Genomic DNA, 26,394 nt, shown 5'->3' on the forward strand with positions numbered 1-26,394 from the left:
GAGGAGGAGGAGTACCGGATTCTGGGATGGATCCAACAGGAAATCCGTCCAAATCCCGGTGATTTTCCCCAAAAATAGAAGAAAAGGAAAAGGGAGAGGAGGAGGAAGAGGAGTAGCAGATTTCGGGATGGATCCAACAGGAAATCCACCCAAAATCGCGGTGATTTTCCCAAAAATAAAAGAAAAGGAAGAGGAAGAGGAAGAGGAAGAGGAGGAAGAGGAGTAGTGGATTCCGGGATGGATCCAACAGGAAATCCGTCAAAATCCCGGTGATTTTCCCGAAAAATAAAAGAAAAGGAAGAGGAAGAGGAGGAGGAAGAGGAGTAGCAGATTTCGGGATGGATCCAACAGGAAATCCACCCAAAATCCCGGTGATTTTCCCAAAAAAAAGGAAGAGGAAGAGGAGGAGGAAGAGGAGTAGCGGATTCCGGGATGGATCCAACAGGAAATCCACCCAAAATCGCAGTGATTTCCCCAAAAATAAAAGAAAAGGAAGAGGAAGAGGAGGAGGAAGAGGAGTAGAGGATTCCGGGATGGATCCAACAGGAAATCCACCCAAAATCCCGGTGATTTTCCCAAAAAATAAAAGAAAAGGAAGAGGAAGAAGAGGAGGAAGAGGAGTAGAGGATTCCGGGATGGATCCAACAGGAAATCCGTCCAAAATCCCGGTGATTTTCCCCAAAAATAAAAGAAAAGGAAGAGGAAGAGGAGGAGGAAGAGGAGTAGTGGATTCCGGGATGGATCCAACAGGAAATCCACCCAAAATCCCGGTGATTTTCCCCAAAAATAAAAGAAAAGGAAAAGGGAGAGGAGGAGGAAGAGGAGTAGCAGATTTCGGGATGGATCCAACAGGAAATCCACCCAAAATCCCGGTGATTTTCCCCAAAAATAAAAGAAAAGGAAGAGGAAGAGGAGGAGGAAGAGGAGTAGAGGATTCCGGGATGGATCCAACAGGAAATCCGTCAAAATCCCGGTGATTTTCCCCAAAAATAAAAGAAAAGGAAGAGGAAGAGGAGGAGGAAGAGGAGGAAGAGGAGTAGTGGATTCCGGGATGGATCCAACAGGAAATCCGTCCAAATCCCGGTGATTTTCCCCAAAAATAAAAGAAAAGGAAGAGGAAGAGGAGGAGGAAGAGGAGGAAGAGGAGTAGTGGATTCCGGGATGGATCCAACAGGAAATCCACCCAAATCCCGGTGATTTTCCCCAAAAATAAAAGAAAAGGAAGAGGAAGAGGAGGAGGAAGAGGAGTAGCAGATTTCGGGATGGATCCAACAGGAAATCCACCCAAATCCCGGTGATTTTCCCCAAAAATAAAAGAAAAGGAAGAGGAAGAGGAGGAGGAAAAGGAGTAGAGGATTCCGGGATGGATCCAACAGGAAATCCGTCAAAATCCCGGTGATTTTCCCCAAAAATAAAAGAAAAGGAAGAGGAGGAGGAGTAGCGGATTTCGGGATGGATTCAACAGGAAATCCGCCCAAAATCCCGGTGATTTTCCCCAAAAATAAAAGAAAAGGAAAAGGAAGAGGAAGAGGAGCGGATTCCGGGATGGATCCAAGCGGGAATGGCCCCTCTGGAGCGGCGACGTTGCAGAATCCGCCCCAAATCCCGGCAGTTTCCCCCCACCCCCCCCCAGAATTCCCGGGAATTCCTGGGAATTCCCCCTTCGTGATCGTAAACGTCCATTAAAAAATGGGATTCGCTCGTTCCCGTCGTTATCAATTAACGGGAAACACGGCAATTCCCGGGAATCCGGTGGGAAAAGGGGAATAAACCAAACCCAGGCCTGGGGGGGTTTTTTTGGGATCGTTGGCCCCGGGATTGGGAATTTTCTTTGGGATTTTTCCCTGGAGCGGGGCGGGCTCAGGAATGGGATCAGCGGGAATGGATCCCGAGCCCCGGATCCAGCTGGGATCCCTGGGATCAGATCCGGACCCCATTATCCAGTTGGGATCCAGTTGGGATCCGGTTGGGATCCGGTTGGGATCCGGTTGGGATCCGGTTGGGATCCGTGGGCCCGGATCCGGATCCGTGGGGATTTTGGGGATCGGATCCCGGCCCTGAGATCCCTTTGGGATCCATTTGGGATCTGTGGGATCAATCCCAACCCCAGGGATCATCCAGACCCCGATCCACAGCCCCGCCAAGCGGGAGCAGCTCGGGAAGGGAACTGGTCCCAGTTTGGGAATGAACTGGTCCCACTTTGGGAATGAACTGGTCCCAGTTAGGGCAAGGAACTGGTCCCAGTTAGGGAGTGAACTGGTCCCAGTTAGGGCAAGGAACTGGTCCCAGTTTGGGAATGAACTGGTCCCAGTTAAGGCTGGGAACTGGTCCCAGTTAGGGAGTGAACTGGTCCCAGTTAGGGCAAGGAACTGGTCCCACTTTGGGAATGAACTGGTCCCAGTTAAGGCTGGGAACTGGTCCCAGTTAGGGAGTGAACTGGTCCCAGTTAGGGCAAGGAACTGGTCCCAGTTAGGGCAAGGAACTGGTCCCACTTTGGGAATGAACTGGTCCCAGTTAGGGCAAGGAACTGGTCCCAGTTTGGGAATGAACTGGTCCCAGTTAGGGCAAGGAACTGGTCCCAGTTTGGGGATGAACTGGTCCCAGTTTGGGCTGGGAACTGGTCCCAGTTTGGGGAATGAACTGGTCCCAGTTTGGGGAATGAACTGGTCCCAGTGCCGCTGCCAGGTGCCGGCGGGATCGCGATTTTGGATTCCCGGTTTGGGGAATGAACTGGTCCCAGTTTGGGGAATGAACTGGTCCCAGTTTGGGGAATGAACTGGTTCCAGTTTGGGGAATGAACTGGTCCCAGTTTGGGAATGAACTGCTCCCAGTTAGGGCAAGGAACTGGTCCCAGTTTGGGAATGAACTGGTCCCAGTTTGGGAATGAACTGGTCCCAGTTAGGGCAAGGAACTGTTCCCAGTTTGGGAACGAACTGGTCCCAGTTAGGGCTGGGAACTGGTCCCAGTTAGGGCAAGGAACTGGTCCCAGTTTGGGAACGAACTGGTCCCAGTTTGGGAATGAACTGGTCCCAGTTAGGGCAAGGAACTGGTCCCAGTTTGGGAATGAACTGGTCCCAGTTAGGGCAAGGAACTGGTCCCAGTTTGGGAATGAACTGGTCCCAGTTAGGGCAAGGAACTGGTCCCAGTTAGGGAGTGAACTGGTCCCAGTTAGGGAATGAACTGGTCACAGTTTGGGAATGAACTGGTCCCAGTTTGGGGAACGAACTGGTCCCAGTGCCGCTGCCAGGTGTCGGCAGGATCGCGATTTTGGATTCCCAGTTTGGGAACGAACTGGTCCCAGTTTGGGAATGAACTGGTCCCAGTTAGGGCAAGGAACTGTTCCCAGTTTGGGAACGAACTGGTCCCAGTTTGGGAATGAACTGGTCCCAGTTAGGGCTGGGAACTGGTCCCAGTTAGGGCAAGGAACTGGTCCCAGTTTGGGAACGAACTGGTCCCAGTTTGGGAATGAACTGGTCCCAGTTAGGGCAAGGAACTGGTCCCAGTTTGGGGAATGAACTGGTCCCAGTTTGGGCAAGGAACTGGTCCCAGTTTGGGGAATGAACTGGTCCCAGTTTGGGCAAGGAACTGGTCCCAGTTTGGGGAATGAACTGGTCCCAGTTTGGGAATGAACTGGTCCCAGTTTGGGGAACGAACTGGTCCCAGTGCTGCTGCCAGGTGTCGGCAGGATCGCGATTTTGGATTCCCAGTTTGGGAACGAACTGGTCCCAGTTTGGGGAATGAACTGGTCCCAGTTTGGGAATGAACTGGTCCCAGTTTGGGCTGGGAACTGGTCCCAGTTTGGGGAATGAACTGGTTCCAGTTTGGGGAATGAACTGGTCCCAGTGCCGCTGCCAGGTGTCGGCGCGATCGCGATATTGGATTCCCAGTTTGGGAACGAACTGGTCCCAGTTTGGGCTGGGAACTGGTCCCAGTTTGGGAATGAACTGGTCCCAGTTTGGGAATGAACTGCTCCCAGTTAGGGCAAGGAACTGGTCCCAGTTAGGGCAAGGAACTGGTCCCAGTTTGGGAATGAACTGGTCCCAGTTAGGGCAAGGAACTGGTCCCAGTTACGGGAATGAACTTGTCCCAGTTAAGGCAGGGAACCAGTCCCAGTTTGGGAATGAACTGGTCCCAGTTAAGGCTGGGAACTGGTCCCAGTTTGGGAATGAACTGGTCCCAGTTAGGGAGTGAACTGGTCCCAGTTAGGGCAAGGAACTGGTCCCAGTTTGGGAACGAACTGGTCCCAGTTTGGGGAATGAACTGGTCCCAGTTTGGGGAACGAACTGGTCCCAGTGCCACTGCCAGGTGTCGGCAGGATCGCAATTTTGGATTCCCAGTTTGGGAACGAACTGGTCCCAGTTTGGGAATGAACTGGTCCCAGTTTGGGCTGGGAACTGGTCCCAGTGCCGCTGCCAGGTGCCAGTGGGATCGCAATTTTGGATTCCCGGTTTGGGGAATAAACTGGTCCCAGTTTGGGGAATGAACTGGTTCCAGTTTGGGAATGAACTGGTTCCAGTTTGGGGAACGAACTGGTCCCAGTTTGGGGAATGAACTGCTCCCAGTGCCGCTGCCAGGTGTCGGCAGGATCGCGATTTTGGATTCCCAGTTTGGGGATGAACTGGTCCCAGTTTGGGGAATGAACTGGTCCCAGTTCGGGAATGAACTGGTCCCAGTGCCGCTGCCAGGTGTTCGCAGGATCGCGATTTTGGATTCCTGGTTTGGGAACGAACTGGTCCCAGTTTGGGAACGAACTGGTCCCAGTTTGGGGAATGAACTGGTCCCAGTGCCGCTGCCAGGTGTCGGCGCGATCGCGATTTTGGATTCCCGGTTTGGGGAACGAACTGGTCCCAGTTTGGGAATGAACTGGTCCCAGTTTGGGAATGAACTGGTCCCAGTTTGGGGAATGAACTGGTCCCAGTGCCGCTGCCAGGTGTCGGCGCGATCGCGATTTTGGATTCCCGGTTTGGGGATGAACTGGTCCCAGTTTGGGGAACGAACTGGTCCCAGTGCCGCTGCCAGGTGTCGGCGCGATCGCGATTTTGGATTCCCAGTTTGGGAACGAACTGGTCCCAGTTTGGGGAACGAACTGGTCCCAGTTTGGGGAATGAACTGGTCCCAGTGCCGCTGCCAGGTGTCGGCGCGATCGCGATTTTGGATTCCCGGTTTGGGAACGAACTGGTCCCAGTTTGGGAACGAACTGGTCCCAGTTTGGGAATGAACTGGTCCCAGTGCCGCTGCCAGGTGTCGGCGCGATCGCGATTTTGGATTCCCGGTTTGGGGAACGAACTGGTCCCAGTTTGGGAATGAACTGGTCCCAGTGCCGCTGCCAGGTGTCGGCGCGATCGCGATTTTGGATTCCCAGTTTGGGGATGAACTGGTCCCAGTTTGGGGAATGAACTGGTCCCAGTGCCGCTGCCAGGTGTCGGCGCGATCGCGATTTTGGATTCCCGGTTTGGGAACGAACTGGTCCCAGTTTGGGAACGAACTGGTCCCAGTTTGGGAATGAACTGGTCCCAGTGCCGCTGCCAGGTGTCGGCAGGATCGCGATTTTGGATTCCCAGTTTGGGCTGGGAACTGGTCCCAGTTTGGGAGTGAACTGGTCCCAGTTTGGGGAACGAACTGGTCCCAGTGCCGCTGCCAGGTGTTCGCAGGATCGCGATTTTGGATTCCCGGTTTGGGAATGAACTGGTCCCAGTTAGGGCAAGGAACTGGTCCCAGTTTGGGAACGAACTGGTCCCAGTTTGGGGAATGAACTGGTCCCAGTTTGGGGAATGAACTGGTCCCAGTGCCGCTGCCAGGTGTCGGCGCGATCGCGATTTTGGATTCCCGGTTTGGGGAATGAACTGGTCCCAGTTTGGGAACGAACTGGTCCCAGTTTGGGCTGGGAACTGGTCCCAGTTTGGGAACGAACTGGTCCCAGTTTGGGGAATGAACTGGTCCCAGTGCCGCTGCCAGGTGTCGGCGCGATCGCGATTTTGGATTCCTGGTTTGGGAACGAACTGGTCCCAGTTTGGGGAATGAACTGGTCCCAGTGCCGCTGCCAGGTGTCGGCGCGATCGCGATTTTGGATTCCCGGTTTCGGGTTTCAGGCCCCGCCCGGGGGCGGCTCCCGGAGGCTCCTCCGAGGAATTTTTCCCTTCCCGGATTTCTCCGGGCGCCTCCAACTTCGCGCGTCCCCCCCCAAACTCCTTCTCCTGGGCTCGATCCCGCCGGGAAGCGCCGCTGGAAATGGGAATTCCCCCCCCGGAGCGCCGCGTGGTGATCCCAGGTGAGAATTCCCGGCGTTTCATCCCGAAATTCCCCCGGCATCCCTAAAAATCCGAGGGGGAGGGGAGGGGGGGGAGAAGAGAGGAATTCCCAGGGGAAAAAAGTGGGATTTGGGGGTTTTATGGAGCCGTTGTTGTCTCGCTGGATTTTTGGGATTTGTTGGGAGGCGAATTCCAGCCGAATTCCAGGGGTTTTCCCCCAAATCCGTGCGGGCCTGGGAATCACCGGAGGGGCCCTTCCTGGTTTTTTTTTTTTTTTTTTCCCCGGAAAAAAAAAGGGATTTTCAAGGGATTTTGGGAAGGAAGGACCCCCCGAGGGAGGAGGGGGAAGGGAATTCCTGAAGCGGGGGGAAAATCCCGGAAAAAAGGGGAATTCCCCAAGGCAAAAGGGAATCCAAGGGGAGAGAAAGGAATCCAAGGGGGGGAAAGGAATCCAAGGAGAAAAAAAGGAATCCAAGGAGAAAAGAAGGAATCCAAGGAAATAAACCCCCAAATTCAAGGGGAAAACCCCAAATCCACGGGGAAAAAAACTCCAAATCCAAGGGAAACAAAACCTCCAATCCAGGAGAAAAAAACCAAATCCAAGGAAAAACCCCAAAACCAGGGAAAAAAATCCAAATCCAAGGGAATAAAACCCCAAATCCAAGGGAAAAAAGCCCCAAATCCAAGGAAAAAAACCCCAAATCTAGGAGGAAAAAATCCAAATCCGGGGGGAAAACCTCAACTCCAAGCAAAAAGAACCGAAATCCAAGGAAAAAACCCCAAATCCAAGGAAAAAGAACACAAATCCAAGGAAAAAACTCAAATCCAGGGGAAAACCCCAAATCCAAGGGAAAAAAACCCCCAAATTCAGGGGAAAAAACCTCAAATCCATGGAAAAATCCTTCAAATCAATGGAAAAATCCCCCAAATCTAAGGGAAAAGCCCCGAATCCTTCCCGAATTCCCGCCCCCATCCCGGAGTTCCCGCGGAGCCGCTGGAAAAGGGACAAGGAAAACTTGGGAAAAGCCGGGAAAAGCCGCGGGATCCTCCCCCCCTTTCCCGGAGCTTTGGGAACAAAGGAATTCCTGCGGCTCCCGGGATTTGGGGTTTTCCATGGAAAGAATTCCAGGCTGGGAATTGCGGCTCCAGGGCGGGATTTGGAGTCGCTTTTATCCCTCTCCCTGCTGGAATTGTTTGGATTCCCGCGGGAATTCCAAGGTCGGGCTGGGAATGTTGGGAAAAGCTGCGGGGGAGGGGGTGAGATTTGGGATTTTCCAGGTTTTTTTTTTTTTTTCCAGGGATTTGGGGCTTTTCCAAGGTTTTTTTTTTTGTGGTGCCTCGGGGGAGAAATTTGGGATGGAGGAGATTTCCAGGGATTGGAAGGGGTTAAAAAAAACAGGGAAAAGGGATTTTGGAGGGTTGGGAACGGGTGGGATTTAAAAATTGGGATTTGATGGGATTTTTGTGGGATTTTTGTGGGATTTTCTGGGATTTTTCTGGGATTTTTCTGGGATTTGGGAAGGAATTCCCAGCTGGGAAGGCGGGCAGGGAATGGGATGGGAATTCCCGGAGCTGCCCCATCCCAAAGGAAATTTGGGAAGGGTTTGGATCCACCCGGGATCCTGGAATTTGGATCGGGATTGGGATGGGATTAAAGGCCCCCTTTTCCCATCCCCAAAAAATCCGGGAATTCCGGGATTTTGGCCCATTCCCAAAGGAATTCCAGGAAATTTGGGATCAGGGATGAAGGGAGGGGACACCGGGATTGGGAAGGGGATTTTTAAGGAATTCCCGACCCTGGAAATTCCCTCAAATCCCCTCAAAATCCAGGAATTTCTCCCCAAAAATCCTTTCCCGCATCAATCCCGGCCCTCTGGGAACCGGGATCGAACATTCCCGAGCCTCTGGAAAATCCCGGTCCGGCTCCGGGCCCTGCCCAGGTGCTGCGGTGGGGGAGGGGCGCCTCCTTTCCCACCTTTTCCTTCCCAAATCCCAGCCCAAAACTTCCCAGATTTTTGGGATCAACGATTCCCAGTCGGATCCGGATCCAAACATCCCCTCCCCACCCCAAAAAAAAAGGGAAAAACCGCTTGGAGCGGCCGCATTTCCTCATTTCCCCCTTTTTTTTCTTTGAAATTCCCCCCAATCCGCCTTTTTCCCGATTTTTGAAGGGATTATCCCGGATTTTCCGCTGGTGGCCTGGGGAATGTCGGGATCCAAAGTCCATCCCGAGGAACAATGGGAATTTCTCGGCTCCGGGGATTTGTTTGCCCAAGGAGGAGAAGCCGCCCCGGAAACTCCGGAATAAAAAAAATCCGGGAAGGTTCCCAAGCCTGGAAAAAGCTCGGGATGGGAGAATCCCGAAAATTCCCGACTTCGGGGTTGGGGGCAGCAAAGCTGAGCCAGGATTTGGGAATTTTTTCCTGGGTTTGGGGTTTTTTTCCCCATTTTTTACTATTTTTTCCCCGTTTTTTCCCATTTTTTTTCCGGAATCAGGAGGGATCATGGAATGTTCTGGATTGGGAAGGATCCCCAGGGATCCAATCCCAGCTCCTGGGCTTCCCAAAATCCTGAATTTGGGAGCCTTTTCCAAACATTCCTTGGAATTCTGGGACAGGATCAGAGCTGGGACCATTCCCTGAAGGAAAAAACTCAGGAAAAAGGGGGAAAAACCTTTCCCGAATTCCCAAAATCCCAGATTTCCATCCCAAATTCCCAAATTTAGGAGCCTTTTCCAAGTATTCCTTGGAATTCTGGGACAGGATCAGAGCTGGGACCATTCCCTGAAGGAAAAAACTCAGGAAAAAGGGGGAAAAACCTTTCCCGAATTCCCCAAATCCCAGATTTCCATCCCAAAATCCCAAATTTCCATCCCAAATTCCCAAATTCTCCCATCCCAAACTTCTCCCACCCCAGGAATCCTCAAACCCCGCTCGGGATCATCCCAAAATCCCAGATTTGGGAGCGTTTTCCGACCATTCCTTGGGAAAGGATCGGGGCCGTTCCCTGGAGGGGAAAAACATCCAGACAAAAGGAGGATTTTTTGGGAATTTCTCCCATTTTTTTGGTTATTCCTGAGAATTCCAAGCTCTTCCTTGTCCCCTCCATGCCCAGGGCTCAATCCCAGAGTTCAGAATGTGCCATTTTTGGGAAATTCTCCCTTTTTTTTTGGTTTTTTCCAGGTTTTCCAAGCTCCTGGGGTTGTTCTTGGTTGTTTCTGATTTTTTGGGAATTCCTCCCATTTTTTGGGGTTGTCCCTGGGAATTCCAACCTCTTCGCTGCCCAATCCATGCCCAGGGCCATTTCCAAGGTCTTGGAACGTGCCGAATTTTTGGGAAATTCTCCCAATTTGGGGGTTTTTCCAGGTTTTCCAAGCTCCTGGGGCTGTTCTTGGTTGTATCTGATTTTTTGGGAATTCCTCCCATTTTTTGGGGTTGTCCCTGGGAATTCCAACCTCTTCGCTGCCCAATCCATGCCCAGGGCCATTTCCAAGGTCTTGGAACGTGCCGAATTTTTGGGAAATTCTCCCAATTTGGGGTTTTTTCCAGGTTTTCCAAGCTCCTGGGGCTGTTCTTGGTTGTATCTGATTTTTTGGGAATTTCTCCCATTTTTTGGGGTTGTTCCTGGGTCTTCCAAGCTCTTCCTTGTCCCAATCCATGGTCAGGGCTCATTCCCAGGTCTTGGAACGCCCTGAATTTTTGGGCATTTCTCCCATTTTTTGGGGTTGTTCCTGGGAATTCCAACCTCTTCCTTCTCCCATCCACGCTGATTTTTTTGGGCAATTCTCCCATTTTTTGGGGTTGTTCCTGGGCATTCCAACCTCTTCCCTTCCCAATCCACGCTCAGGGCTCATTCCCAGCGCTCGGAATGCGCCGATTTTGCGGGAATTTCTCCCATTTTCGGGGTGGTTCGGGGTTTTCCCACCTCCTCCTCACCGCCATCCCCTCCCCACCCCTCGGCCCCTCCCGCTTTTCCGTCGGAATTCCGCACTCCGGGCCTTTCCCGCAGCCCCCCCGCCATGAGGCACTGCTTCTACAACGAGACCGTCGGCTTCTTCTACAACAACAGCCGCAAGGAGCTCAGCGCGCACTGGCGGCCCAAGGACGTGCTGGTGGTGGCCCTGGGGCTAGCGGTCAGCGCCGTGGTGCTGCTCACCAACCTGCTGGTCATCGCCGCCATCGCCGCCAACCGCCGCTTCCACTACCCCATCTACTACCTGCTGGCCAACCTGGCGGCCGCCGACCTCTTCGCGGGCGTGGCCTACATGTTCCTCATGTTCCACACGGGCCCGCGCACGGCCCAGCTGTCGCTCAAGACTTGGTTCATCCGCCAGAGCTTGCTGGACACCAGCTTGACGGCGTCGGTGGTCAACCTGCTGGCCATCGCCGTGGAGAGGCACCGGACGGTGCTGACCATGCAGCTGCACAGCGAGATGTCGGCGCAGCGCGTGGTGGGCTTGATCTTCTTCATCTGGGCCACGGCGCTGCTGCTGGGGCTGATCCCGTCCTACGGCTGGCACTGCCTGTGCTCGCTGGAGAGCTGCTCCAAGATGGCGCCGCTCTACAGCCGCAGCTACCTGACCTTCTGGGCCGTGTCCAACCTGCTGGTCTTCGTGGTCATGGTGCTGGTCTACGGCCACATCTTCGTCTACGTGCGCAGGAAGATGGCGCGCGTGGCGCGGCACACGGGCGCCCACCCGCGGCACCGCGACACCATGGTGGGACTGGTCAAGACGGTCACCATTATCTTGGGTGGGTGTCATTAGGGGTCATTAGGGGTCATTAAGTGGGTTGGTCATCATCATCTTGGGTGGGTGGTTCATTAGGGGTCATTAGGGGTCATTACATGGGTGCCCACCCGTGGCACCACGACACCATGGTGGGACTGGTCAAGACGGTCCCCATCATCCTGGGTGGGTGTAATTAGGGGTCATTAGGGGTCATTAGGGGTCATTAAGTGGGTTGGTCATCATTATCTTGGGTGGGTGGTTCATTAGGGGTCATTAGGGGTCATTAAGTGGGTTGGTCACCATCATCTTGGGTGGGTGGTTCATTAGGGGTCATTAGGGGTCATTAAGTGGGTTGGTCACCATCATCTTGGGTGGGTGGTTCATTAGGGGTCATTAGGGGTCATTAAGTGGGTTGGTCACCATCATCTTGGGTGGGTGTCATTAGGGATCATTAGGGGTCATTAAGTGGGTTGGTCACCATCATCTTGGGTGGGTGGTTCATTAGGGGTCATTAGGGGTCATTAAGTGGGTTGGTCACCATCATCTTGGGTGGGTGGTTCATTAGGGGTCATGAGGGGTCATTAAGTGGGTTGGTCACCATCATCTTGGGTGGGTGGTTCATTAGGGGTCATTAGGGGTCATTAAGTGGGTTGGTCACCATCATCTTGGGTGGGTGGTTCATTAGGGGTCATTAGGGGTCATTACACGGGTGCCCACCCATGGCATCATGACACCATGGTGGGACTGGTCAAGACGGTCACCATCATCTTGGGTGGGTGGTTCATTAGGGGTCATTAGGGGTCATTAAGTGGGTTGGTCACCATCATCTTGGGTGGGTGTCATTAGGGGTCATTAGGAGTCATTAAGTGGGTTGGTCATCATCATCCTGGGTGGGTGTCATTAGGGGTCATTAGGGGTCATTAAGTGGGTTGGTCACCATCATCTTGGGTGGGTGGTTCATTAGGGGTCATTAGGGGTCATTAAGTGGGTTGGTCACCATCATCTTGGGTGGGTGGTTCATTAGGGGTCATTAGGGGTCATTAAGTGGGTTGGTCATCATCATCTTGGGTGGGTGGTTCATTAGGGGTCATTAGGGGTCATTAAGTGGGTTGGTCACCATCATCTTGGGTGGGTGGTTCATTAGGGGTCATTAGGGGTCATTAAGTGGGTTGGTCACCATCATCTTGGGTGGGTGGTTCATTAGGGGTCATTAGGGGTCATTAAGTGGGTTGGTCACCATCATCTTGGGTGGGTGGTTCATTAGGGGTCATTAGGGGTCATTAAGTGGGTTGGTCACCATCATCTTGGGTGGGTGGTTCATTAGGGGTCATTAGGGGTCATTAAGTGGGTTGGTCACCATCATCTTGGGTGGGTGGTTCATTAGGGGTCATTAGGGGTCATTACACGGGTGCCCACCCATGGCATCATGACACCATGGTGGGACTGGTCGAGACGGTCACCATCATCTTGGGTGGGTGGTTCATTAGGGGTCATTAGAGGTCATTAAGTGGGTTGGTCATCATCATCTTGGGTGGGTGGTTCATGAGGGGTCATTAGGAGTCATTAAGTGGGTTGGTCACCATCATCTTGGGTGGGTGGTTCATTAGGGGTCATTAGGGGTCATTAAGTGGGTTGGTCACCATCATCCCAGGTGGGTGGTTAATTAGGGGTCATTAGGGGTCATTAAGTGGGTTGGTCACCATCATCCCAGGTGGGTGGTTAATTAGGGGTCATTAGGGGTCATTGCAAGGGCGCCCACCCGTGCCACCGCGACACCATGGTGGGGCTGGTCAAGACGGTCACCATTATCTTGGGTGGGTGTAATTAGGGGTAATTAGGGGTCATTAAGTGGGTCATTACACGGGTGCCCACCTGCGCCACCGCCAAACCATGGTGGGGCTGGTCAAGACGGTCCCCATCATCCTGGGTGGGTGTCATTAGGGGTCATTAGGGGTCATTAGGGGTCATTAAGTGGGTTGGTCACCATCATCTTGGGTGGGTGGTTCATTAGGGGTTAATTGGGTTGGGTGGGTTGTTAGATGGGGTCATTAAGTGGGTTGGTCACCATCGTCCTGGGTGGGTGGTTAATTAGGGGTCATTAGGGGTCATTACAAGGGCGCCCACCCATGCCACCGCCACACCATGGTGGGGCTGGTCAAGACGGTCACCATCATCCTGGGTGGGTGTAATTAGGGGTTATTAGGGGTTAATTAGTGGTTAATTGGGTCAGGTGGGTTGTTAGAGGGATTGGTCACCATAATCTTGGGTGGGTGGTTAATTAGGGTTAATTAGGGGTCATTACACAGGCACCCACCCACGACACCATGGTGGGGCTGGTCAAGACGGTCACCACCATCCTGGGTGGGTGTAATTAGGGGTCATTATGGTTAATTAGGGGTTAATTGGGTCGGGTGGGTTGTTAGATGGGGTTGGTCACCATTATCTTGGGTGGGTAGTTAATTAGGGGTAATTAGGGGTCATTACACGGGCGCCCACCCACGACACCATGGTGGGGCTGCTCAAGACGGTCACCACCATCCTGGGTGGGTGTAATTAGGGGTCATTATGGTTAATTAGGGGTTAATTGGGTTGGGTGGGTTGTTAGATGGGGTTGGTCACCATTATCTTGGGTGGGTGGTAAATTAGGGGTAATTAGGGGTCATTAGGGGTCATTAGGGGTCATTACACGGGCTCCCACCTGCGCCACTGCCACACCATGGTGGGGCTGGTCAAGACGGTCACCATCATCCTGGGTGGGTGTAATTAGGGGTTATTAGGGCTTAATTAGGGGTTAATTGGGTCAGGTGGGTTGTTAGAGGGATTGGTCACCATTATCTTGGGTGGGTGGTTAATTAGGGTTAATTAGGGGTCACTAGGGGTCATTACATGGGTGCCCACCCATGCCACTGCCACACCATGGTGGGGCTGCTCAAGACGGTCACCATCATCCTGGGTGGGTGTAATTAGGGGTTATTAGGGGTTAATTGGGTTGGGTGGGTTGTTAGATGGGGTCATTAAGTGGGTTGGTCACCATCATCTTGGGTGGGTGGTTAATTAGGGGTCATTAGGGGTCATTACACGGGCGCCCACCCGCGCCACTGCCAAACCATGGTGGGGCTGGTCAAGTCGGTCACCATCATCTTGGGTGGGTGTAATTAGGGGTCATTAAGGTAATTAGTGGTCATTACACGGGCCCCCACCCGCGGCACCGCGACACCATGGTGGGGCTGGTCAAGACGGTCACCATCATCCTGGGTGGGTGTAATTAGGGTTAATTAGGGGTTAATTGGGTCAGGTGGGTTGTTAGAGGGATTGGTCACCATAATCTTGGGTGGGTGGTTAATTAGGGTTAATTAGGGGTCATTACACAGGCACCCACCCACGACACCATGGTGGGGCTGGTCAAGACGGTCACCATCATCCTGGGTGGGTGGTTAATTAGGGGTCATTATGGTTAATTAGGGGTTAATTGGGTTGGGTGGGTTGTTAGATGGGGTCATTAAGTGGGTTGGTCACCATCGTCCTGGGTGGGTGGTTAATTAGGGGTCATTAGGGGTCATTACATGGGCGCCCACCCATGCCACCGCCACACCATGGTGGGGCTGGTCAAGACGGTCACCATCATCCTGGGTGGGTGTAATTAGGGGTAATTAGGGGTTAATTAGGGGTTAATTGGGTCAGGTGGGTTGTTAGAGGGATTGGTCACCATTATCTTGGGTGGGTGGTTAATTAGGGGTCATTAGGGGTCATTAGGGGTCATTACACGGGCGCCCACCCCCGCCACTGCCACACCATGGTGGGGCTGCTCAAGACGGTCACCATCATCCTGGGTGGGCAGTTAATTAGGGGTAATTAGGGGTTAATTGGGTTGGGTGGGTTGTTAGATGGGGTCATTAAGTGGGTTGGTCACCATCATCTTGGGTGGGTGGTTAATTAGGGGTCACTAGGGTTAATTACGGGTTAATTGGGTTGTGTGGGTTGTTAGAGAGGTTGGTCACCATTATCTTGGGTGGGTGGTTAATTAGGGGTAATTAGGGGTCATTAGGGGTCATCACACGGGCACCCACCCGCGCCACCACACCACCATGCTGGGGCTGGTCAAGACGGTCACCATCATCCTGGGTGGGCAGTTAATTAGGGGTAATTAGGGCTTAATTAGGGCTTAATTGAGTTGGGTGGCTTGTTAGAGGAGTTGGTCACCATCACCTCGGGTGGGTGGTTCATTAGGGAGTAATTTAGGGTTAATTAGGGGTTAATTGGGTCGAGTGGGACATTAGAGGTGTTAATTAAGTGGGCTGGTCACCATCATCCTCAGTAGGTAGTTAATTAGGCGTTAATTGGGTTGGGTGGGTCATTAGAGGGGGTAATTAGGGCAATTAAGCAGGTTGGTCATCATCCTCGGTGGGTAGTTCGTTGGGTGGTAATTTAGGGATAATTAAGAGGGTGGGTCATTAGAGGGGTAATTAGCAGGGTTAATTAAGCAGGTTGCTCACCATCATCCTCGGCGGGTCTTTAGAGGGGTTAATTAGAGTTAATTAATTGGGTTGGTCACCATCAGTCTTGGTGGGTGCTTAATTCGGGGTTGATTAAGTGGGTGGGTCATTAGAGGGGTAATTAGCGGGGTTAATTAATTGGCTTGGGGGTGGGGTGGCAGCTGGAGGGGGGGAGGGGCCCAAATCCCATTCCCTGAGTTGAGGCCGTCCCGGAATTCTGCTCCAATGGGGCTTTTCCCTCTTTTTCCCCTTTTTTCCCTCTTTTTCCCCATTTTCCCCACTCTTTCCCCTCTTTTTTCCTCTTTTCCCTCTTTTTTCCTCTTTTTCCCCTCTTTTCCTGCTCTATTTTTCCATTTTCCCTCCTTTTCCCCTCTTTCCCCATCTTTTTCCCCTCTTTTTCCCCTCCTTTTTCCCTCTTTTTTCCCCTTTTCCCCCTTCCCCTTTTTTTCCCCTTTCCCCTCTTTTTTCCCTCTTTCCCCTCTTTTTTCCCTCTTTTCCCCTCCTTTTTCCCTCTTTCCCCCCTCTTTTTCCCTCTTTTTCCCTCTTTTTTCCCCTCTTTTCCCTCTTTACCTCTCTTTTTCCCTTCCCCCTTTCCCTTTTTTCCCTTTTTTTCCACCTCTTTTTCCCCCTTTTCCCCCCTTTCGCCCTCTTTTCCCCTCTTTTCCCCTCTTTTCCCACATTTCCCTCCTTTTTCCCTTTTCCCTCCTCTTTTTCCTCTTTTCTCCCTCTTTTCCCTCATTTCCTTCTTTTCCCAAGATCCACCCCCATGATCCCATGGAATTCTTTGGGTTACACAAGACCTTCAATCCCATTCCTGTCAGTCCCACAAATTTCGCTCCAACGCCTCCAATTCCCACTTTTTCCCTCTTTTCCCGCTCTTCCAGCTGCCTTTGGCATCTCCTGGATGTTTTTCCACCTCTTTTCCCTCAAAGATCCCCACGAGGATCCCATGGAATTCTTCGTGTTGGAAGCACCCAACGCGTCTCTGCCGGCTTCTTCGTTAGCCCCACAAATTCCACCGCAACCCCTCCAATTCCCACTTTTTCCCTCTTTTCCCACTTTCGCCCTCTTTTCCCGCTTTTCCAGCTGCCTTTGGCATCTCCTGGATGTTTTTCCATCTCTTTTCCCTCAAAGATCCCCACGAGGATCCCATGGAATTCTTTGGGTTGGAAGCACCCAACGCGTCTCTGCCGGCTTCTTCGTCAGTCCCACAAATTCCATCCCAACGCCTCCAATTCCCACTTTCCCCTCTTTTCCCGCTTTTCCAGCTGCCTTTGGGATCTCCTGGATGTTTTTTCCATCTCTTTTCCCTCAAAGATCCCCACGAGGATCCCATGGAATTCTTCGTGTTGGAAGCACCCAACGCGACTCTGCCGGCTTCTTCGTTAGCCCCACAAATTCCACCGCAACCCCTCCAATTCCCACTTTCCCCCTCTTTTCCCACTTTTCCCCTCTTTTCCCACTTTCCCCCTCTTTTCCCACTTTTCCCCTCTTCTCCCGCTTTTCCAGCTGCCTTCGGGATCTCCTGGATGTTTTTCCATCTCTTTTCCCTCAAAGATCCCCACGAGGATCCCACGGAATTCTTCGTGTTGGAAGCACCCAACGCGTCTCTGCCGGCTTCTTCGTTAGCCCCACAAATTCCGCTCCAACCCCTCCAATTCCCACTTTTCCCCTCTTTTCCCGCCTTTCCAGCTGCCTTTGGGATCTCCTGGATGTTTTTCCACCTCTTTTCCCTCAAAGACTCACCGCGGGGATCCCATGGAATTCTTTGGGTTGGAACATCGCTGTCGGCTTCTTCGTTAGCCCCACAAATTCCACCGCAACCCCTCCAATTCCCAGTTTTCCCCTCTTTTCCCGCTTTTCCAGCTGCCTTTGGGATCTCCTGGATGTTTTTTCCATCTCTTTTCCCTCAAAGATTCCCACGAGGATCCCATGGAATTCTTTGGGTTGGAAGCACCCATCGCGTCTCTGCCGGCTTCTTCGTTAGTCCCACAAATTCCATCCCAACGCCTCCAATTCCCACTTTCCCCCTCTTTTCCTGCCTTTCCAGCTGCCTTTGGGATCTCCTGGATGTTTTTCCACCTCTTTTCCCTCAAAGACTCACCCCGGGGATCCCATGGAATTCTTTGGGTTGGAACATCGCTGCCGGCTTCTTCGTTAGCCCCACAAATTCCACCGCAACGCCTCCAATTCCCACTTTCCCCCTCTTCTCCCGCCTTTCCAGCTGCCTTCGGGATCTCCTGGATGTTTTTCCACCTCTTTTCCCTCAAAGACTCACCGCGGGGATCCCATGGAATTCTTTGGGTTGGAACATCGCTGCCGGCTTCTTCGTTAGCCCCACAAGTTCCACCGCAACCCCTCCAATTCCCACTTTTCCCCTCTTTTCCCGCCTTTCCAGCTGCCTTCGGGATCTCCTGGATGTTTTTCCATCTCTTTTCCCTCAAAGATCCCCACGAGGATCCCATGGAATTCTTTGGGTTGGAAGCACCCAACGCGACTCTGCCGGCTTCTTCGTTAGTCCCACAAATTCCGCTCCAACCCCTCCAATTCCCACTTTTCCCCTCTTTTCCCTCTTTTCCAGCTGCCTTCGGGATCTCCTGGATGTTTTTTCCGTCTCTTTTCCCTCAAAGATCCCCACAGGGATCCCATGGCATTCTTTGGGATGGAACATCACTGCCGGTTTCTTCCTTACGCCCACAAATTCCATCCCAACGCCTCCAATTCCCACTTTTTCCCTCTTTTCCCGCTTTTCCAGCTGCCTTCGGGATCTCCTGGATGTTTTTCCATCTCTTTTCCCTCAAAGATCCCCACAGGGATCCCATGGCATTCTTTGGGATGGAACATCACTGCCGGTTTCTTCCTTACGCCCACAAATTCCATCCCAACGCCTCCAATTCCCACTTTCCCCCTCTTTTCCCGCCTTTCCAGCTGCCTTTGGGATCTCCTGGATGTTTTTCCATCTCTTTTCCCTCAAAGATCCCCACGAGGATCCCACGGAATTCTTTGGGTTGGAAGCACCCAACGCGTCTCTGCCGGCTTCTTCGTCAGTCCCACAAATTCCATCCCAACGCCTCCAATTCCCACTTTTCCCCTCTTTTCCTGCCTTTCCAGCTGCCTTTGGGATCTCCTGGATGTTTTTCCACCTCTTTTCCCTCAAAGACTCACCCCGGGGATCCCATGGAATTCTTTGGGTTGGAACATCGCTGCCGGCTTCTTCGTTAGCCCCACAAATTCCGCTCCAACCCCTCCAATTCCCACATTTCCCCTCTTTTCCCGCCTTTCCAGCTGCCTTCGGGATCTCCTGGATGTTTTTCCACCTCTTTTCCCTCAAAGACTCATCCTGGGGATTCCACGGAATTCTTTGTGTTGGAAGCACCCAACGCGTCTCTGCCGGCTTCTTCGTTAGCCCCACAAATTCCATCCCAACGCCTCCAATTCCCACTTTCCCCCTCTTTTCCCACTTTTCCCCTCTTTTCCCACTTTTCCCCTCTTTTCCCGCTTTTCCAGCTGCCTTCGGGATCTCCTGGATGTTTTTCCACCTCTTTTCCCTCAAAGATCCCCACGAGGATCCCACGGAATTCTTCGTGTTGGAAGCACCCAACGCGTCTCTGCCAGCTTCTTCATCAGTCCCACAAATTCCGCTCCAACCCCTCCAATTCCCACTTTTCCCCTCTTTTCCCGCCTTTCCAGCTGCCTTTGGGATCTCCTGGATGTTTTTCCACCTCTTTTCCGTCAAAGACTCACCCCGGGGATCCCATGGAATTCTTTGGGTTGGAACATCGCTGCCGGCTTCTTCGTTAGCCCCACAAATTCCACCGCAACCCCTCCAATTCCCACTTTTCCCCTCTTTTCCCGCTTTTCCAGCTGCCTTTGGGATCTCCTGGATGTTTTTTCCATCTCTTTTCCCTCAAAGATCCCCACGAGGATCCCACGGAATTCTTCGTGTTGGAAGCACCCAACGCGACTCTGCCGGCTTCTTCGTTAGCCCCACAAATTCCACCGCAACCCCTCCAATTCCCACTTTCCCCCTCTTTTCCCACTTTTCCCCTCTTTTCCCACTTTTCCCCTCTTTTCCCACTTTCCCCCTCTTTTCCCGCTTTTCCAGCTGCCTTTGGGATCTCCTGGATATTTTTCCATCTCTTTTCCCTCAAAGATCCCCACGAGGATCCCACGGAATTCTTCGTGTTGGAAGCACCCAACGCGTCTCTGCCGGCTTCTTCGTTAGCCCCACAAATTCCACCGCAACGCCTCCAATTCCCACATTTTCCCCTCTTTTCCCGCCTTTCCAGCTGCCTTTGGGATCTCCTGGATGTTTTTCCACCTCTTTTCCCTCAAAGACTCACCGCGGGGATCCCATGGAATTCTTTGGGTTGGAACATCGCTGCCGGCTTCTTCGTTAGCCCCACAAATTCCACCGCAACCCCTCCAATTCCCACTTTTCCCCTCTTTTCCCGCTTTTCCAGCTGCCTTTGGGATCTCCTGGATGTTTTTTCCATCTCTTTTCCCTCAAAGATCCCCACGAGGATCCCACGGAATTCTTCGTGTTGGAAGCACCCAACGCGACTCTGCCGGCTTCTTCGTTAGCCCCACAAATTCCACCGCAACCCCTCCAATTCCCACTTTCCCCCTCTTTTCCCACTTTCCCCCTCTTTTCCCACTTTCCCCCTCTTTTCCCACTTTCCCCCTCTTTTCCCGCCTTTCCAGCTGCCTTTGGGATCTCCTGGATGTTTTTCCACCTCTTTTCCCTCAAAGACTCACCGCGGGGATCCCATGGAATTCTTTGGGTTGGAACATCACTGCCGGCTTCTTCGTTAGCCCCACAAATTCCATCCCAACCCCTCCAATTCCCACTTTTCCCCTCTTCTCCCGCTTTTCCAGCTGCCTTCGGGATCTCCTGGATGTTTTTCCACCTCTTTTCCCTCAAAGATCCCCACGAGGATCCCATGGAATTCTTTGGGTTGGAAGCACCCAACGCGTCTCTGCCGGCTTCTTCATCAGTCCCACAAATTCCGCTCCAACCCCTCCAATTCCCACTTTTCCCCTCTTTTCCCGCCTTTCCAGCTGCCTTTGGGATCTCCTGGATGTTTTTCCACCTCTTTTCCCTCAAAGACTCATCCTGGGGATTCCACGGAATTCTTCGTGTTGGAAGCACCCAACGCGACTCTGCCGGCTTCTTTGTTAGCCCCACAAATTCCACCGCAACCCCTCCAATTCCCACTTTCCCCCTCTTTTCCCACTTTCCCCCTCTTTTCCCACTTTCCCCCTCTTCTCCCGCTTTTCCAGCTGCCTTTGGGATCTCCTGGATGTTTTTCCACCTCTTTTCCCTCAAAGATCCCCACGAGGATCCCATGGAATTCTTTGGGTTGGAAGCACCCAAGGCGTCTCTGCCGGCTTCTTCGTTAGCCCCACAAATTCCACCGCAACCCCTCCAATTCCCACTTTCCCCCTCTTTTCCCACTTTTCCCCTCTTTTCCCACTTTCCCCCTCTTTTCCCGCTTTTCCAGCTGCCTTTGGGATCTCCTGGATGTTTTTCCATCTCTTTTCCCTCAAAGATCCCCACAGGGATCCCATGGCATTCTTTGGGATGGAACATCACTGCCGGCTTCTTCCTTACGCCCACAAATTCCATCCCAACGCCTCCAATTCCCACTTTTCCCCTCTTCTCCCGCTTTTCCAGCTGCCTTCGGGATCTCCTGGATGTTTTTCCACCTCTTTTCCCTCAAAGATCCCCACGAGGATCCCATGGAATTCTTTGGGTTGGAAGCACCCAACGCGACTCTGCCGGCTTCTTCGTTAGCCCCACAAATTCCACCGCAACCCCTCCAATTCCCACTTTTTCCCCTCTTTTCCCACTTTTCCCCTCTTTTCCCACTTTCCCCCTCTTTTCCCACTTTTCCCCTCTTTTCCCACTTTCCCCCTCTTTTCCCACTTTCCCCCTCTTTTCCCGCTTTTCCAGCTGCCTTTGGGATCTCCTGGATATTTTTCCATCTCTTTTCCCTCAAAGATCCCCACGAGGATCCCACGGAATTCTTTGGGTTGGAAGCACCCAACGCGACTCTGCCGGCTTCTTCGTTAGCCCCACAAATTCCATCCCAACGCCTCCAATTCCCACTTTTTCCCCTCTTTTCCCACTTTTCCCCTCTTTTCCCACTTTCCCCCTCTTTTCCCACTTTTCCCCTCTTTTCCCACTTTCCCCCTCTTTTCCCACTTTCCCCCTCTTTTCCCGCTTTTCCAGCTGCCTTTGGGATCTCCTGGATATTTTTCCATCTCTTTTCCCTCAAAGATCCCCACGAGGATCCCACGGAATTCTTCGTGTTGGAAGCACCCAACGCGTCTCTGCCGGCTTCTTCGTTAGCCCCACAAATTCCACCGCAACCCCTCCAATTCCCACTTTTCCCCCCTCTTTTCCCCGCTTTTCCAGGCGCCTTCGTCATCTGCTGGACGCCGGGCCAGGTGGTGCTGCTGCTGGACGGGCTGGGTTGCCAGAGCTGCGACGTGCTGGCCGTGGAGAAGTACGTGCTGCTGCTGGCCGAGGTCAACTCGCTGATCAACGCCGTCGTGTACTCGTGGCGCGACACCGAGATGCGCAGCGCCTTCCGCCGCATCCTGTGCTTCCCGTGCCTCCGGAGCCCCGCGTACGCGCCCACGGCGCTCAAGGCCGCCGCCGAGCGGGGCCTGGCCTCCCGCAACGGCCACTTCACCGTGGATTCCTCCATTTAGGCATTCCTGGCTGGGATTGGTTGGATGGGGGGTGGGTTTTGGGGGGGTTTTTTTTTGTTTGGGGGTTTTGTTTTTGGGGGGAGTGGCTTGAAGGAGCTGAGGGGGCTCTGAGGGGGGGGAGTTTTCCTGGGAAATGAGGCGTGGAGCAAAGGGTGAGGTGGTTTTGGGGGGGTTTGGGGAGTGGTCGGAGCTCCTGGGGGGCTCCAGGCTGGAAATTTCCATGGAAAAGTCAAGGATGAGGTGGTTTTGGGGGATTTGGGAGTGGTTGGAGCTCCTGGGGGGCTCCAGGCTGGGAGTTTCCATGGAAAACTCAAGGATGAGGTGGTTTGGGGGGGTTTGGGAGTGGTCGGAGCTCCTGGGGGGCTCCAGGCTGGAAATTTCCATGGAAAAGTCAAGGATGAGGTGGTTTTGGGGGGTTTGGGAGTGGTCTGAGCTCCTGGGGGGCTCCAGGCTGGGAGTTTCCATGGAAAAGTCAAGGATGAGGTGGTTTTGAGGGATTTGGGAGCGTCCTGGACTCCTGGGGGGCTTCAGGCTGGGAATTTCCATGGAAAAGTCAAGGATGAGGTGGTTTTGGGGGATTTGGGAGTGGTCTGAGCTCCTGGGGGGGCTCCAGGCTGGAAATTTCCATGGAAAAGTCAAGGATGAGGTGGTTTTGGGGGGTTTGGGAGTGGTCTGAGCTCCTGGGGGGCTCCAGGCTGGAAATTTCCATGGAAAAGTCAAGGATGAGGTGGTTTTGGGGGATTTGGGAGTGGTCTGAGCTCCTGGGGGGCTCCAGGCTGGAAATTTCCATGGAAAAGTCAAGGATGAGGTGGTTTTGGGGGATTTGGGAGCGTCCTGGACTCCTGGGGGGCTTCAGGCTGGGAATTTCCATGGAAAAGTCAAGGATGAGGTGGTTTTGGGGGATTTGGGAGCGTCCTGGACTCCTGGGGGGCTTCAGGCTGGGAATTTCCATGGAAAAGTCAAGGATGAGGTGGTTTTGGGGGGGTTTGGGAGTGGTCGGAGCTCCTGGGGGGCTCCAGGCTGGGAGTTTCCATGGAAAAGTCAAGGATGAGGTGGTTTTGAGGGATTTGGGAGTGGTCTGAGCTCCTGGGGGGCTCCAGGCTGGGAATTTCCATGGAAAAGTCAAGGATGAGGTGGTTTTGAGGGATTTGGGAGCGTCCTGGACTCCTGGGGGGCTTCAGGCTGGAAATTTCCATGGAAAAGTCAAGGATGAGGTGGTTTTGGGGGATTTGGGAGTGGTTGGAGCTCCTGGGGGGCTCCAGGCTGGGAGTTTCCATGGAAAACTCAAGGATGAGGTGGTTTTGGGGGGGATTTGGGAGCGTCCTGGACTCCTGGGGGGCTTCAGGCTGGAAATTTCCATGGAAAACTCAAGGATGAGGTGGTTTTGGGGGGGTTTGGGAGTGGTCGGAGCTCCTGGGGGGCTTCAGGCTGGGAATTTCCATGGAAAACTCAAGGATGAGGTGGTTTTGGGGGATTTGGGAGCGTCCTGGACTCCTGGGGGGCTTCAGGCTGGAAATTTCCATGGAAAAGTCAAGGATGAGGTGGTTTTGGGGGGTTTGGGAGTGGTCGGAGCTCCTGGGGGGCTCCAGGCTGGGAGTTTCCATGGAAAAGTCAAGGATGAGGTGGTTTTGAGGGATTTGGGAGTGGTCGGAGCTCCTGGGGGGGCTCCAGGCTGGGAGTTTCCATGGAAAAGTCAAGGATGAGGTGGTTTTGGGGGATTTGGGAGTGGTTGGAGCTCCTGGGGGGCTTCAGGCTGGAAATTTCCATGGAAAACTCAAGGATGAGGTGGTTTTGAGGGATTTGGGAGCGTCCTGGACTCCTGGGGGGCTTCAGGCTGGAAATTTCCATGGAAAAGTCAAGGATGAGGTGGTTTTGGGGGAGTTTGGGAGTGGTCGGAGCTCCTGGGGGGCTCCAGGCTGGGAGTTTCCATGGAAAACTCAAGGATGAGGTGGTTTTGGGGGGGATTTGGGAGCGTCCTGGACTCCTGGGGGGCTTCAGGCTGGAAATTTCCATGGAAAACTCAAGGATGAGGTGGTTTTGGGAGGGTTTGGGAGTGGTCGGAGCTCCTGGGGGGCTCCAGGCTGGAAATTTCCATGGAAAACTCAAGGATGAGGTGGTTTTGAGGGATTTGGGAGCGTCCTGGACTCCTGGGGGGCTTCAGGCTGGAAATTTCCATGGAAAACTCAAGGATGAGGTGGTTTTGGGAGGGTTTGGGAGTGGTCTGAGCTCCTGGGGGGCTCCAGGCTGGAAATTTCCATGGAAAAGTCAAGGATGAGGTGGTTTTGGGGGATTTGGGAGTGGTCGGAGCTCCTGGGGGGCTCCAGGCTGGAAATTTCCATGGAAAAGTCAAGGATGAGGTGGTTTTGGGGGGTTTGGGAGTGGTCTGAGCTCCTGGGGGGCTCCAGGCTGGAAATTTCCATGGAAAACTCAAGGATGAGGTGGTTTTGGGGGGGTTTGGGAGTGGTTGGAGCTCCTGGGGGGCTCCAGGCTGGAAATTTCCATGGAAAACTCAAGGATGAGGTGGTTTTGAGGGATTTGGGAGCGTCCTGGACTCCTGGGGGGCTTCAGGCTGGGAATTTCCATGGAAAAGTCAAGGATGAGGTGGTTTTGGGGGGGTTTGGGAGTGGTCGGAGCTCCTGGGGGGCTCCAGGCTGGGAATTTCCATGGAAAAGTCAAGGATGAGGTGGTTTTGAGGGATTTGGGAGCGTCCTGGACTCCTGGGGGGCTTCAGGCTTGAAATTTCCATGGAAAAGTCAAGGATGAGGTGGTTTTGGGGGGGTTTGGGAGTGGTCTGAGCTCCTGGGGGGCTCCAGGCTGGGAGTTTCCATGGAAAAGTCAAGGATGAGGTGGTTTTGAGGGATTTGGGAGTGGTCTGAGCTCCTGGGGGGCTCCAGGCTGGAAATTTCCATGGAAAACTCAAGGATGAGGTGGTTTTGGGGGGGTTTGGGAGTGGTCTGAGCTCCTGGGGGGCTCCAGGCTTGAAATTTCCATGGAAAAGTCAAGGATGAGGTGGTTTTGAGGGATTTGGGAGCGTCCTGGACTCCTGGGGGGCTTCAGGCTGGAAATTTCCATGGAAAACTCAAGGATGAGGTGGTTTTGAGGGATTTGGGAGTGGTCGGAGCTCCTGGGGGGCTCCAGGCTTGAAATTTCCATGGAAAACTCAAGGATGAGGTGGTTTTGGGGGGGTTTGGGAGTGGTCGGAGCTCCTGGGGGGCTCCAGGCTGGGAGTTTCCATGGAAAAGTCAAGGATGAGGTGGTTTTGAGGGATTTGGGAGTGTCCCGAGCTCCTGGAGGGGCTCAAGAATCCAAATTTCCCTGGAAAACTCCTGGTGGATCAAGGACAAAGGAATTTTGTGAAATTTGGGAGCATCCCAAGCTCCTGGGGGTTCCAGGCTGGAAATTTCCATGGAAAACTCAAGGACGAGATGATTTTGTGGGATTTGGGAGTATCCCAAGCTCCTGGGGGTCTCCAGCATCGGAATTTCCCTGGAAAACTCCTGGTGGATCAAGGACAAGGTGGTTTTGAGGGATTTGGGAGCGTCCTGGACTCCTGGGGGGCTTCAGGCTGGAAATTTCCATGGAAAAGTCAAGGATGAGGTGGTTTTGAGGGATTTGGGAGCGTCCTGGACTCCTGGGGGGCTTCAGGCTGGAAATTTCCATGGAAAAGTCAAGGATGAGGTGGTTTTGGGGGATTTGGGAGTGGTCTGAGCTCCTGGGGGGCTTCAGGCTTGAAATTTCCATGGAAAAGTCAAGGATGAGGTGGTTTTGGAGGATTTGGGAGTGGTCTGAGCTCCTGGGGGGCTCCAGGCTGGAAATTTCCATGGAAAAGTCAAGGATGAGGTGGTTTTGAGGGATTTGGGAGCGTCCTGGACTCCTGGGGGGCTTCAGGCTGGAAATTTCCATGGAAAAGTCAAGGATGAGGTGGTTTTGGGGGATTTGGGAGTGGTCGGAGCTCCTGGGGGGCTTCAGGCTGGAAATTTCCATGGAAAAGTCAAGGATGAGGTGGTTTTGGGGGGGTTTGGGAGTGGTCTGAGCTCCTGGGGGGCTCCAGGCTGGAAATTTCCATGGAAAAGTCAAGGATGAGGTGGTTTTGAGGGATTTGGGAGCGTCCTGGACTCCTGGGGAGCTCCAGCATTGGAATTTCCATGGAAAAGTCAAGGATGAGGTGGCTTTGAGGGATTTGGGAGTGTCCCGAGCTCCTGGA

At 53.2% G+C, this 26,394-nt stretch overlaps 1 protein-coding gene across 1 annotated transcript; it reads left to right on the forward strand.

Annotated features, from left to right (window-relative positions):
• Window positions 1-10,266: 10,266 nt before the first annotated feature.
• Window positions 10,267-22,190, forward strand: LPAR2 (lysophosphatidic acid receptor 2; the record flags this gene model as incomplete). The annotated part of the gene is made up of 2 exons (XM_082299473.1): window positions 10,267-10,999; window positions 21,892-22,190. 2 exons carry the CDS (start codon window positions 10,267-10,269, stop codon window positions 22,188-22,190), a joined length of 1,032 nt encoding a protein of 343 aa, XP_082155599.1.
• Window positions 22,191-26,394: the final 4,204 nt, after the last annotated feature.

Source organism: Coloeus monedula, assembly GCF_965178545.1.
Source record: "Coloeus monedula genome assembly, chromosome: 31".
Classification (NCBI taxonomy): Eukaryota; Metazoa; Chordata; class Aves; order Passeriformes; family Corvidae; genus Coloeus; species Coloeus monedula.